This window comes from Quercus suber, unplaced genomic scaffold, assembly GCF_002906115.3.
Source record: "Quercus suber isolate HL8 unplaced genomic scaffold, Cork oak 2.0 scaffold_236, whole genome shotgun sequence".
In the NCBI taxonomy this organism is placed as follows: domain Eukaryota; kingdom Viridiplantae; phylum Streptophyta; class Magnoliopsida; order Fagales; family Fagaceae; genus Quercus; species Quercus suber.
Window position 1 is genome coordinate 959232 of NW_027069693.1, and position 13077 is coordinate 972308.

Genomic DNA, 13077 nt, shown 5'->3' on the forward strand with positions numbered 1-13077 from the left:
TTTTTTTTTCTTTTTTTTTTCTTTTTTTTTTCTTTTTTTTTTTTTCATTTTATCAAATCCAGTCTCATTTACTCTCTATTTCACTGTCAGCTCTCATCTCAAGCCTCTCAAGCTCACTTTCTCAACGTCGACGGCCCGACCATCGTCAACGTCGCTGCCGATCTACCTCGATGCACTTCTCTTCCGCCAATCCACTTCAAGTCAATCTCTGTCTTCTTCATGTGGATGATTTGGGCTTTTTGATTTGGGTATACTCTTCCACTGATTCGCCGATCCAGTTTGAGTTTTTGATTTGATCCACTTCATGTGGATGTTTTTTGATATATGATTCATGTCGATCCTCTGTGTTTTTTATTTTTGATATATGATTTTTTATTGTTGCTCTGCATTATTGGCTTGGTGATTTTGGTAGATTATTTTGGTAGATTGATGATGGTTGTCATTTGGTAAGTGTGAGTGATGATGAACTTGCTGAATAATATTCTCATTAATGGATGAATAATGATGATGATTATAGTTTCTCATGGATTCTATTGGATATGTTTTGTTGCAAAAACTAGAAACAGAGCACAAATTTCTGTGTGTAGGGAATGAAGATGAGAAATTTTTAGTTTGGTTTTGAGTTTTGATATAACTGTATGTTTGGGAATTTTTTGTGTGCAGGAAGTTTTGAGTTTTGATATGCATAATCATGTTCTATTGTTTATAATTCTAAGTATTTTAAGTTTTGATATAAATGTAAGTTTGGGAATTTTCTGTGTGCAGGGAACTTTACATTTTTTTTTCTAATTTTATGGAGTCACGTAGAGACACACCATATTTTACGGGTATCATGAATGGGGATATAGAAATTGACTTACAATTTTTGGGAACGTCTCAAAATACTCCTTTGTCAGTTTCTGATTCTCCACCTCCATTTCAACCTCAAATTGAAAATGCCTCTTCTACAAAAGGAAAACGGGGAACTAACTTTAGTTTAGAGGAAGATAAACTCCTAGTAGCAGCATGGCTCAATACTAGTGTTGATGCCATAAATAGTAATGAACAAACACAAAATACATTTTGTAAAAAAATTTGGGAGTACTTCAAGCAGAACAATACATTCAATACCACACATACTATTGTCTCCTTAATAAGTCGTTGGGGAGCGATTAGTAAAAAGACAAATAAGTTTGCCGAGTGTATGGCTCAAATTAATGCACTTCATCAAAGTGGTACAACTGAAGAAGATAAGGTATAAATTATATTGTAATAGTGTTAACATATCCATTCACCAATAGTTTGAAGATATTAATCATGTTATATTTCTTTTAATTTTTTTAGATTAAAGATACAAAGGCTTTGTATTTAGAGAAGTACAAGAAACCTTTCTTCTTGACCATTGTTGGCTCATGTTAAAGGACCAACCAAATTTTCCGATCCTAGCAATGCTAAATCGAGATCATTCATGCCTCCAACTCCAGAGTCAATATCTATTAGCGAAGGTGATTGTGGGTCCGGACTTGGTGACTCTTCCAATATTGAGAGACCTATTGGTAGGAAGGCCAAAAAGGCCATCCGAAAGAACAAAGCCCCTGGAAAAGATGTAGGGGAATATTTGGCCAAGAAATTGAAATTGATTGAGGATGTAACTCGATTGGAAGATGAGAAAATGTCTATTTAGAGAGAAAAACTAGCAGTAGAGAAGGAAAAAAATGAAAAAACTGAAGATTGAGAAGGAAAAAGTCATGATTGAGAAGAAAAAATTTGAGATAACAGAAAGGTTAGAGAAGGAGAGAATCATGATGATAGATACAAGTGGCTTGACCAGAGCACGAAAAGCTTTTTATGAGCAACTCCAAGAGGAAATCATAGCAAGATGAAGTTCACGTAATTAATGGGGTTGATTGTATTTTGGATGTAGATTAGGCTTTTATGTATTTTGTAGTGGCTTATGTAAGCCTTTATGTATTTTGTTTGTAACTTTATGTATTTTGTAGTGGCTTATGTCACTTGACTTTAATCTTAAACTAAATATATGTGTTTGTGTTGTGACTTGAAGTGCAATCTAACAAAGACTTTGAAGTGCAATCTTTTTTATCTTTTATTAAGTTCCATTCAGTCTTGTGATAGGCATTGATATAATTGTTTGTAGATTGAAAATGAAACTATTATATATCTTGATATAATTGATATATGCTTGGTTTTGAGATGATGGGTAAATGGTTAAATCTATGAACTTGCTGTTATAGCCACTATGAGTGATGATGATCCAATTATTTCTATTCATTGAACATTCCTAGCATCATATGCTTGGTTTTGAGATGACAGGTCTTAGAATAAATCTATGAACAATGAGCATTTATAGTATTTCTTATTTAACCATTTACTTATCTTTTTAAGATTAAGGTCCTACTGAGAGGAATTTTTATTTTTTTGTTATATACTTATATTTGATAAATGCTTGAGGATAAGCACCATATTGTGTTTGTGTTGTGACTTGTGCATGAATTGGTTATATTCAGTTTGTTGTGGCTTATGTCACTTGGCTTTAATCTTGCATCTATAGTAATAATTGCTTTCCAATTGTCTTGAAGGTTGCATCCATGAATCACTATTTGGTTCGCAAGTTCATTTTTGATGACTCAGATGAAGATGAGATAATCGAAGAACTTGTCAAGGAAACATCACAACCTAAACATCGACGTTCTATTTGACGTAATCATTTGGCAGGCCATGAGAGGCTCTTTCTTGATTATTTTGCTCCCACACTAGTGTATCCATCTACTGTATTTCGTAGGAGATTTCGGATGAAGCGTTCTCTTTTTCTCTATATTCATTCTGAGGTAGAAACTCATGACTCTTACTTTGTTCAGAAAAGAAATAGTGTGAACAAACTAGGTTTATCTTCATTGCAAAAGATAACTGCTGCACTTAGAATGCTTGCATATGGAGTAACGGGTGATTTCATAGATGAATATGTGCGGATTGGAGAAAGTACTGCATTAGAAAGTTTGAAAAAATTTGTTACTGCGGTAATTGATGTTTTCTCTGAGGAATACTTGAGAAAGCCAAACGATGAAGACATTGCTAGATTGTTAGCTCATGGTGAACGTTGAGGTTTTCCAAGTATGTTAGGTTCAATTGATTGCATGCATTAGAAGTGGAAAAATTGTCCATCTGCATGGAAATGTCAATATTGTGGTCATATTCGTGAGCCTACTATTATTTTGGAAGTAATAGCATCATATGATTTTTGGATATGGCATGAATTTTTTGGGTTACCTAGGTCAAATAATGACATTAATGTATTAGAGCGGTCTCATGTATTTAATAAACTTACTGAAGGACGTGCTCCTACAGTACATTACTCAATCAATGGTCATGACTACACAATAGGATATTACCTTACTGATGGCATATATCCAAAGTGGGCAACATTTGTGAAAACAATCCCATCTCCACAAGAACATAAGTATAAATTATTTGTAGCAACCCAAGAGGTGTGTAGGAAGGATGTTGAGCGTGCATTTGGAGTGCTTCAAAAGCGTTTCGCAATTGTCCATGGACCTGCACATTTTTTCCATCTTGAAACATTCCAAAAGATCATGAAAGCGTGCATAATTCTCCATAACATGATTGTTGAAGATGAGCGGGATGATAATGAAGTGGTAGACTTGGATTATGAACAAATTGATGAAGTGGATAATCCTCCTCTACAAGTGTTACGTGAACAAAGTGATGGATTTATGTCATACATTGAGAGGCATGGACGCATTAGAGACCGAGAAATTCATTTTCAACTCCAGTCAGACCTCATTGAACATTTATGGCAATTGCAAGGCGAGTCGTAGGAACTTTCTTTTTTGTATGTTGAGAAGCATGAGTCATAGGAACTTGTGCTAGTGTGTGAGTTTTATTGTAATTTGGTTTGAGTTATGTATGTGAGTAATGTATGGACTACATTGTTCCTGCTATAATATGTGTTCTATTTTATATGTTTTCTTATAAAGTTCCTCCATTTCATAGTTCACATTGTTTCAAGATTGCTTTTGGACAATTGAGATGATAGACTATCATGATGATTGAAAAATTGTTTTAGTAAAAAAAAAAAATGTATAAGTATAATTTGGGGTTAAAAAAATCACTTGTTTACACTAGACGATTATTTTCTATCATGTGGCGGCGGCGGCGGCGGGGGAAGCGGTGGAAGAGTCGATGGCAGTGGCGGCAACGGCGGCGGCGGCGGCGGTAGCGGTGGCGGTTGCAGGTGGTTGTGGTTGTTGTTTATTGTAGTGGATATATTATTTTATTGTGATGTTTATATTATTTTATTGTGTTGAAAGCTAAAATAGATTCACTGTTACAGCATGTGTGTAGGTAAAATAGATAAAGTAACTTTTGGTGGAGTTAAAAAGATAATTTTTAGCTCCACTGCTGCGAATGCTCTAAGTGGGAAATGGGAAATAACAAATTAGTACATTATAAAGGTGATTTTTATTTTAGAAATGCTAAGACATAAAAATAAAAAGCATTTAGCAAGTATTACTATATATATATATATATATATATTTTTTTTTTTAATATACTTATCATCCGACTTGAATCCAAATAATACTTGAAGACTTATTAATAGTAATTGGTGCATTCCAATAAGAAATTGAGTTCAGACTGTTCATCACAGTTTGGTTTGTTTGCATTCTGGGGTGAGGGAAATTGCCCAATTAATTTTCCTTAAATGGGTTTAATGGATGGAAAATGATATTAATTGCATCATCTATTTAAAAAAATGATAATTTATTTTAAAATTCATTTCAATTTTGTTCTCTTTTCCCCCCACTCTCCCTTATCTTATTATTGTATTTAATGGAAACTATAGCAAATCTAACGGCCTATTTGGTTTGTAATGAGATTGTATTCATTTTCTATCTTCATTTTATGTATTCATTTTCTATACTCAAATTTTGTATTCATTTTTTGTTTCCATCTATTTTTTTTGTTTGACGTCATTTTTTGCTTTTTCTTTCCCTTCACTTTTTTTATTTTTATTTTTTCTGATAACCACAGAGAGAGAGAGAGAGAGAGAGAGAGAGAGGTGTGTGTGTTCTTTGATGTGACAAGTAAGTGATAGTGGGACTCACAGATTTTTTTTTTTTTTTTTTTTAACGAAAATGACACTATATTCATTTTCAAGAAAATGAAAACATCAAAAATTTGTGTTTGGTTTTTGTATTCGAATCCTATTTTTTGGATATTAAAAATGAAAACTAAATACAAATACAAAACCAAACAAGTTTTTTTAGTGACGCGTTCCATAAAAAATTGAAAATGAATACAAAATACATCCATTTTTTACTCAAACCAAACAGCCCTAAGTTTCCTCACTTGAATAACAATTTTGTTGCGAAACTTTGCTTTTGTTTTTTGAATGTTACCATTGGTTACTGGTTGGTGACAACGTACGGATGCCAACCGATGACTGCCAATTTTTGACACCATTAGCCACCGGTCACCTCTAGCTAGTCTTTGCCATTGCCGATCTCTGCCATTGCGGATTTGCGGTCCATTGGTGGCAGCCGGTCTAGCAGACATAACAATGTAAGCTTTATTGTGTTATAATATTATTCGATAACAAAGTATAGCCACTCTAGTTTCTTCACATAAATTTATTGTACTATAATATTATTTCCAGTAGCATTAACTTATTACTTTGCCGTATTGATCAATGTATTATAAAATTATTTGATATTAATTCAGTAGGTGTGGGTCTTAGTTCAATAGTTTGTGACTTTTTTTGGTTTGTACTTTGGATATAAATAATAGGTAGGGCTGCATGTGCAAGACACATGCTGGCTTTAGTATAAAAAAAAAAAAAAAAAAAAAACATAGCGATTAAGTTTAAATCTAGATTATATTTTTAACATGAACGCAAAATATAAATTGTAATGACCTAATTTGAACTTGTAGCCCACTGCGTGGATGGATTCAAGCCCAAAAAGTCCAAAACAATAAATTTATAGAGAGTGGGTTGGAAAATATTGGGCTTTAGTTAATTAAACAAACGTTGGAATAGATTTAGATGATTAGAGAATGAAAAGAAATAGGTTGAATTGAAGAAAAATAGTCCTTGGCAGAGTCCGAGGTGCACTATTCTTGTATATTATTCTCAAATTTGATTACAAGTTTGGTTTCTGGATTCTACAGTGTTTATCCTTCTAATTTCCAATCCCCTTTCTCTTGTTGTTTTCTCTTCCTTATATATCATCCTTCCCTCTCATTCTCACTTCACACGTGCATGCTAGATAGTTCTTGTGGATACTTGTCCCATCATCCCCTTCCATTAGTCTTGATGTAGTTGCTATAAGGCTGTAACCTACTATTCAAGTATCACCTCCACATTAATGCGGCTATGGTGTTAGCTGCAGTGCATTTAATGCGAATGTAGCAGCTTTCCTTCTTAGATATTTCAGGGCATTGTCCTGTTCATCACTCTTTCAATGCTTATCAACACCGATAAAACTTCTTGGAATTTCATTCCGAGTAACTAACAAACTTTTTTAGACATCGGCATTGGTTATTCGAGGACAAAATTATCCTCAGCCTATCCCTTGAGCCATTATGGTCAAAGCTAACCTTTGTTTACTAATACAGCCTTCATTAAATAAGATTCCCCATCCTCAGTAATATGAGCAAACGATGGGCTCCCAGGCCCAATATCCTTACATAAATCAATTGATTTTTAAAGTATGTATATATTTTGCCATCAAAATAGACATTAAAGTGATCACATTTGAAAGAAATACAAAGATTATAATAGCTAACATAATACATCACAACATAATATATTAACATACTTCAAATACATACACGTGCTCTGAAAAGCACCGTATCAAAAGTATATATGATATGCAAAAAGAACCCCAAAATGTTGATTCTAATATTACGCACATGGACTAACAAAAATGAGGTTATGTTTTGGCCATTTCATTTAGTTATATGAAAAGACAAAGTGATACATTATATATGAATAATATATCTATTTGTCTTTTGTATGTGCCTATTTTTTTTTCATGAATGGCAATGATGTTGAACTTATAGCACAATTCTGTAGAGACGTCCAACTTTACTGCTCTCACTTGGATGAGAAACTTCTATTCAAAGGAGAGCTTGGCAAAGCTTTCAAAACTTTTGGTTCCATCCTATAACCAAAAAAGTACTCTCAATAGACATGGGCATTATGCACATATCTCAATGGAAACTAAAATTTTCAACTCTATAGTGTCAATAATAACTAAGAGTTCAAAACATTATCATCCACCTGTAAGATTTTAAGAAAATCTTATATGGCCCACATTTAAATGATAAATGAAAACTCATGTCTTAAGAATTTTATTTGTGAAAGATGTTATAGTGAATAACAATTTCTAAGTAACTCTCAATTGGTATAACCTCTTTGGTTAATAAAAACTTTCAAGTTGCAAGTTTTAAACTCTTTGATGGAAGGAGGGTTATGGAATAAATCTTAATTTAACAGGGTCCCTAGTCTAGCCTATATATATAGCCTATCTCCATCAAAAAGAAATATGCAAGGTAAAGGTGATAGACTTGAAGATACTTTTTATATACACTATGATATGGTGAATCTTGTTTTTCTCTAAACACTTAAACAATTATAACTGGAGGTATGTTTATGTTATTTATTTTCTTCTGCAACTCTAAATTTTATCTTACATTTGGTATCAGGGTCATCCTTCATGCTATGTTGTTTAGTGATTTTAATTAGTGAAATTTCTATTATTGCCAATTGCCGCATATTTGTATGGTAAAATTTTGTATGCACTAATTTAATTTTGGGATGAAAGTTGAGTTGCGCCGAATGCAAATATAGAGCATGTGTACTCTAAACCCTAGAGAATAAGTTTTGTTTTGCATCTTTATTGGTATATGTGTAACGAATTAATATTGAGTTTTGAGATTGGAAGTATCAATTTGAAATTCACAGAATTATTATTTATATGGAATTGGATAGGTTCAAAGGTAGACATGTTGTAGGATTTTATTTTCTCTAATCTTAAATTGTCCAAATATAGTATTTGACATTATGCTAATGTGGACTAATGGCTAATTTGACTAAAATACATGCTAAGGCACTTATAGTGTTCATAAATTTGATTTTGATTTTGATGTTCACCAAGTGCTCATCCAAGTATTTATGTTTGTTTCCTGAATATAAAATCTTGATTATTTGGAAAATAATTAGTGACAGTATGATGGTTCATATGACAAACATGCCTGAATAATTTGTACAATTTTCAATTGTAAATTGCTTTAGAGACTATTTTTGTGGTCCACTATATTTGGCATGATAACACAAATCATCCTTATGTTTTAGAAACCATAATGTTTTACAATAAATTATGGGGATAAATGTGTTGCATGTAAGTTTGCAACTATTTCATAAAGTTTGTTGTTACATATGAGATTTGGATCAGTCAAGTGAGTAATTTATTTAAGTGCATTTTAGGTTTCTTTGCAATTATCATGTATTGAAATATTATTTCATGTAATTTTTGAGTGCATATTGTCATGATCAATATTAGGATTGGTTGATCTTTATGATGCTATTTGAGGTGGTGAATATCAAAATGACTTATGAGTGGCCATAGCATCTTAAGCCATGATGATAATCATATCAAAAAATTTCTACAAGACTTCGTTAGAAATAAAGGCATCTAAGTGGCAATTAATTCATGAATATAATGACTTGGCCCCATAGGGTGGTTATTATTTTTATGATTTAATTGGAATAAGACGGTGAATGGAGCATTAAGATGAGATTTTTCCTAGGCCCATGGGTATGGAAAATTTGATTCTTAGTGTTTATATTTATTAGTTTTATGAATAAAGTTTTATAGTAAATCCATGCATGATGCGCCTATGCCTATAAGAAGGTTGAATTTGTTAGGATTAGTGCCCTTAAATCCTATTGTATGATGTATGACATTATGTATGACTTAATGTTGTAATTAATAAAGTTATTTTATTATTATTTAAAATAATCATAACATGAATATTTGGACATTGTCATGTAGTCCATGAGATGCATAGTATGTAATTTATGTGATTTAGTCACCAAAGGTATAAATCACAAGTTCTTTGTAAACTCAAAATTTTAGTTCGTAGTCGGTGATGAAATTGGGCATTTCATCTGCAAAGACTGTAACATATCAACTAAGATGATTTGTCTTGATCATGGAAGTGGAGACTTCTAGTTGGTATGTTGATATGTTTTAAGAGTTGAGACATATTGAACTAGACCGCTGTGAGATTTATTATTCTCCTAACGACTGTCAACTGAATAATAAATCTCACGACTTCTATTTACTTGAACTCTTAATCTTGAGAGAATAATGAACCTAATCATGAAGTGTAGGTTACTTTGATATATCAGGAGTAAGATCTAAAATCACGATAAAAATCTCAATATATTGGGCAACCACATTTAGTGTTGATGGAACATATATTCTTAAAATGGAATTTATAATTTCTTAACGAAGATATAAAATGTTCCCTTGAGATAAGTTTAATGAGTTCGGTTATTCAGAGTGTTAGGCTTAACCACTTTAATATATAATTATGAAATTGAATTTCATAAATATATGATAAATAACTGTTAGGTTCTAAGGTCTTAGGATTTTATGTATTTAGAACTCTAATTTGTAATGTTGGCAAACCATGATCAAAACATTGTATTTAGTCTTATTTAGACTTGCTCAAAGTTGGTTTAATATTGTAAAGTTGGAATCGAGTGGCTGCAGAAGTACTTGGGACTCTCGGCCTGGCTCGATCGATCGAAGAATAGACTCGATCGATCGAAAATCGCACAGGTTGAATTTTCTGCAGAATTTCCAACTCAGCCCTACTTCATTAAACGTTTAGGGTTTTATGTTTTTACCCTAGGTATATAAACAAAACCCTAGCCACGTTTTTGAAGGTTGTCCATATTGTATTATTGCTCATACATTGCTGTTTTGTGTGAATCTCGTGTGAGATCTTTGAGGAGCTTTCCTTTACACAAAACTTAGGGTTTTCATGGTGGAGATGATTTCAACATCTTGAAGATCAATACTGTTGCAACCATTGGAACTTAAAAGAAAAGCAATGTGGGTAGCATTAGGAAGTCGAGCGGGGAGCTTGTAGTCCTTTTGTACGAACTTCAATTCTTTCATAGTGAATTCAGGTTAGCCTTGAGGATTGGTGGGTCAAATCCTCCCCAGGTTTTTACCGTGTGGTTTCCTGGGTGATCATATCTTGTGTTATTTATTTTCCGCTGCTTTATATCTTGATATGATTGTTTGGATTGTTTTAACCTAGAATTGCTTAATTTGACTAAGTAACAACTTGGCTAATTAATCTAGGCTACGTAATCTGTGTGTTTAAGGGGTCTAAAAACCGTTCAATAACTTAAAAGGATTAAATCGGGTCTTCAAGGATTAAGATGTAGTAATCTTCAAAGTGGCAGTCTACATTTATGATTTTGTATTACTACGAATATTTTATAAATAGGTTGTATGTACAATAAAATCTTGGAATATAATTTATTAATAAGGCCTAGAGTACAATTATATTTATATAGTAGTATTAAATATAATTAGTAGTAATTTTGGACTTATCAAGAGTTGACAGAAAAGCCTAAGGCCCATTGGTTGGAACTAATGTCTTATTTGTTCCCTTTTGATCCCACTCCAAGCCATATACTAAAGCCCAATTGGAATGGCTTAAGAGACTAGTCCAATTAGATAACTAGTTATAAAGAGAGAAACATACAGAATTTTGTGAGAGAATGAAATGGTTTATATGTGAGTGTAGGACACTCTCTAATTCTCCCTTGAATATATACATATAAACTGATTGAGAGACCACACTTCTTCGGCATCAAATGGAATTAGAGTGAAGATTAAAATTGTTCTCGAGTACTTCTAATCTTTGGTTTTGAATTTCATCACACCCAGACACACTCTCTTGTTCTTATATTCTAAAATTTACATAGTACATGTTATCAATTGCAAATGAAGTAAATCCGTTAATTTTCCGCTGTGTATGTTTTGTATGTCATATAAACATATATTTTTCCAACATAATTTACTACTATATTGACATTGGCTAATTTAGAATCAAAGTTTAAGTTTCATAGCATTAAAGTTTATTTTTTTTTGGAGTCCATGGATCTACGTTTTGGTACTCATGTGTATGAATCACCCATCTCATTGAATAAAATATGTCAAATGAGAAACTAAGTACAAGGCTAAGAGTGATCTAGTTGCTCAAAAGTAAGAACTTGGAAATTTATTCCTATAAAGTTAAAAGTTTTGTGAAAGCTATTAATATTAATTTACAAGATCCATTAAGGTTTGACATCCAATAAAAGTTATACTTTGCAAAAGTTAGGCATATAAGCATCCCACTAATGGTATATAAAGGTTCACCAACTTTGTTGTGCCATTTGGTTTTACTGGGCACATTGTTAATAAGTGTATATACCTTAAGATCAGTAGGAGTAAATGTATTGTTTTTACGCCTAAATATGAATGACACAATACTTGGAAGTAGTGATTTGATTTTGTCATGTAAGATATCCTATTTGCTATGAAGCTATAAGACAGGCATTATGGACCTCTTAAGGTTGTCGATTTTATGATAAGACCTTTAAAGATTTTATAAAGATAACTTGGCTATAATTTTCTTCTCTAAGGACAATGATTGTGAAAGCCGAAATAAACATATCAACATAAAGTAATTTAGTCTAAGAGAGAATTTTAAGAAACTGAAAGTGTCCATTAAGTTAAAATTATTGAGCTAATATATATTAATTTCATAACTAAAGGTTTGCTGACAAAGCAGTATAAAAGTCTTTTGGACATATGGAACTTGTTAGCTCATTTGATGTTTAATTTCTCTCTAATTATTTTATGTTTTGGGCACATATATGGTTAGTTTTGGAGAATAAAATATATGATTTTTATTTTGTGAACATAAAATATATGTTTTAAGTCAAATATATCTATGGAGTTATATAAGGATGATATATCCGCGGGGATGTATAAAAGAGGACCCGAATGGCTAATAGGTTTTCCATTCATAAAGAATTAATGGCTCATAAAATACTTATGCAACGATTACCATACATTATAATACATGGAAGGAAGTACTCATTATAATTGAGAGTATTACCACCATGATTCATGTATTGGATTCTTTATTTGAGTGAGAGCATTTCACAACTAGTTGACATGAGTAAGATCATGGCCATGTTAAAGTTAATATCATTTATCAAGTAATTTAAATGTCAAGTGGGCCAAGTGGGAGAACGTAAGATTTTAAGAAAATTTGATATGGCCCACATTAAATGGTAAATGAAAACTCATGTCTTAAGGATTTTATTTGTGAAAGACGTTATGGTGAATAACAATTTCTAAGTAACTCTCAAATAGTATAACCCATTTGTTTAAAAAAAAAAAAAAAAACCTTGAAGTTACAAGTTTTAAACTCCTTGATGGAAGGAGGGTTATGGAACAAATCTTAATTTAAGAGAGTCCCTAGTCTAGCCTATGTATATAGCTTGTCTCCATCAAAAAGAAATATGTGGGGTAAAAGCCATAGACTAGAAGACACTTTTTATATACACTATCATATAGTGAATCTTATTTTTCTCTAAACACTTAAACAATTATAGTTGGAGGTATGTTTCTGTTATTTATTTTCCACCGTAACTCTAAATTTTATCTTACACCACCAAATACCAATAGAAAAGCAGCAAGATTCTAAATTTACATTCAGAGAACCACAAAAACCTCCAAAGAGACCAAAATCCCAACTCTCCAAAAAACTCCTCCAATCTATAAACCCCCTCCCCACCCCCCCCCTAAAAAAAAAAAAAAAAACTCTTTAATTTGACACAATCCCAAAAGGCCAAATCACTTATCATTCCCTTAGTCCATAAAACTTATTATTCTCATAAAGTGCCAAAAGCTTAGGTCATACATAAAAAATATGAAGTTTCTTATATTTTGTTATAAAAAGTAGAAAATTTAGCTTTTA

General features: G+C 32.2%; 1 protein-coding gene across 1 annotated transcript; it reads left to right on the forward strand.

Annotated features, from left to right (window-relative positions):
- Positions 1 to 832: 832 nt before the first annotated feature.
- LOC112012916 (uncharacterized) lies at positions 833 to 3833 on the forward strand. The gene is made up of 5 exons (XM_024045287.2): positions 833 to 1037; positions 1401 to 1627; positions 2577 to 2654; positions 2856 to 3076; positions 3269 to 3833. Exons 1-5 carry the CDS (start codon positions 833 to 835, stop codon positions 3831 to 3833), a joined length of 1296 nt encoding a protein of 431 aa, XP_023901055.2.
- The last annotated feature ends 9244 nt before the right edge of the window (positions 3834 to 13077 follow it).

Bases quoted from the DNA above. Each gene is read 5' to 3' on its own strand.
- LOC112012916 (XM_024045287.2), top strand. From the start codon at position 833: ATGAATGGGGATATAGAAATTGACTTACAATTTTTGGGAACGTCTCAA. The intron at 1,628-2,576 runs GTAACTCGATTG...ATTGTCTTGAAG, and splicing joins AATTGAAATTGATTGAGGAT to GTTGCATCCATGAATCACTA. The intron at 2,655-2,855 runs GTCAAGGAAACA...TACTTTGTTCAG, and splicing joins ATGAGATAATCGAAGAACTT to AAAAGAAATAGTGTGAACAA.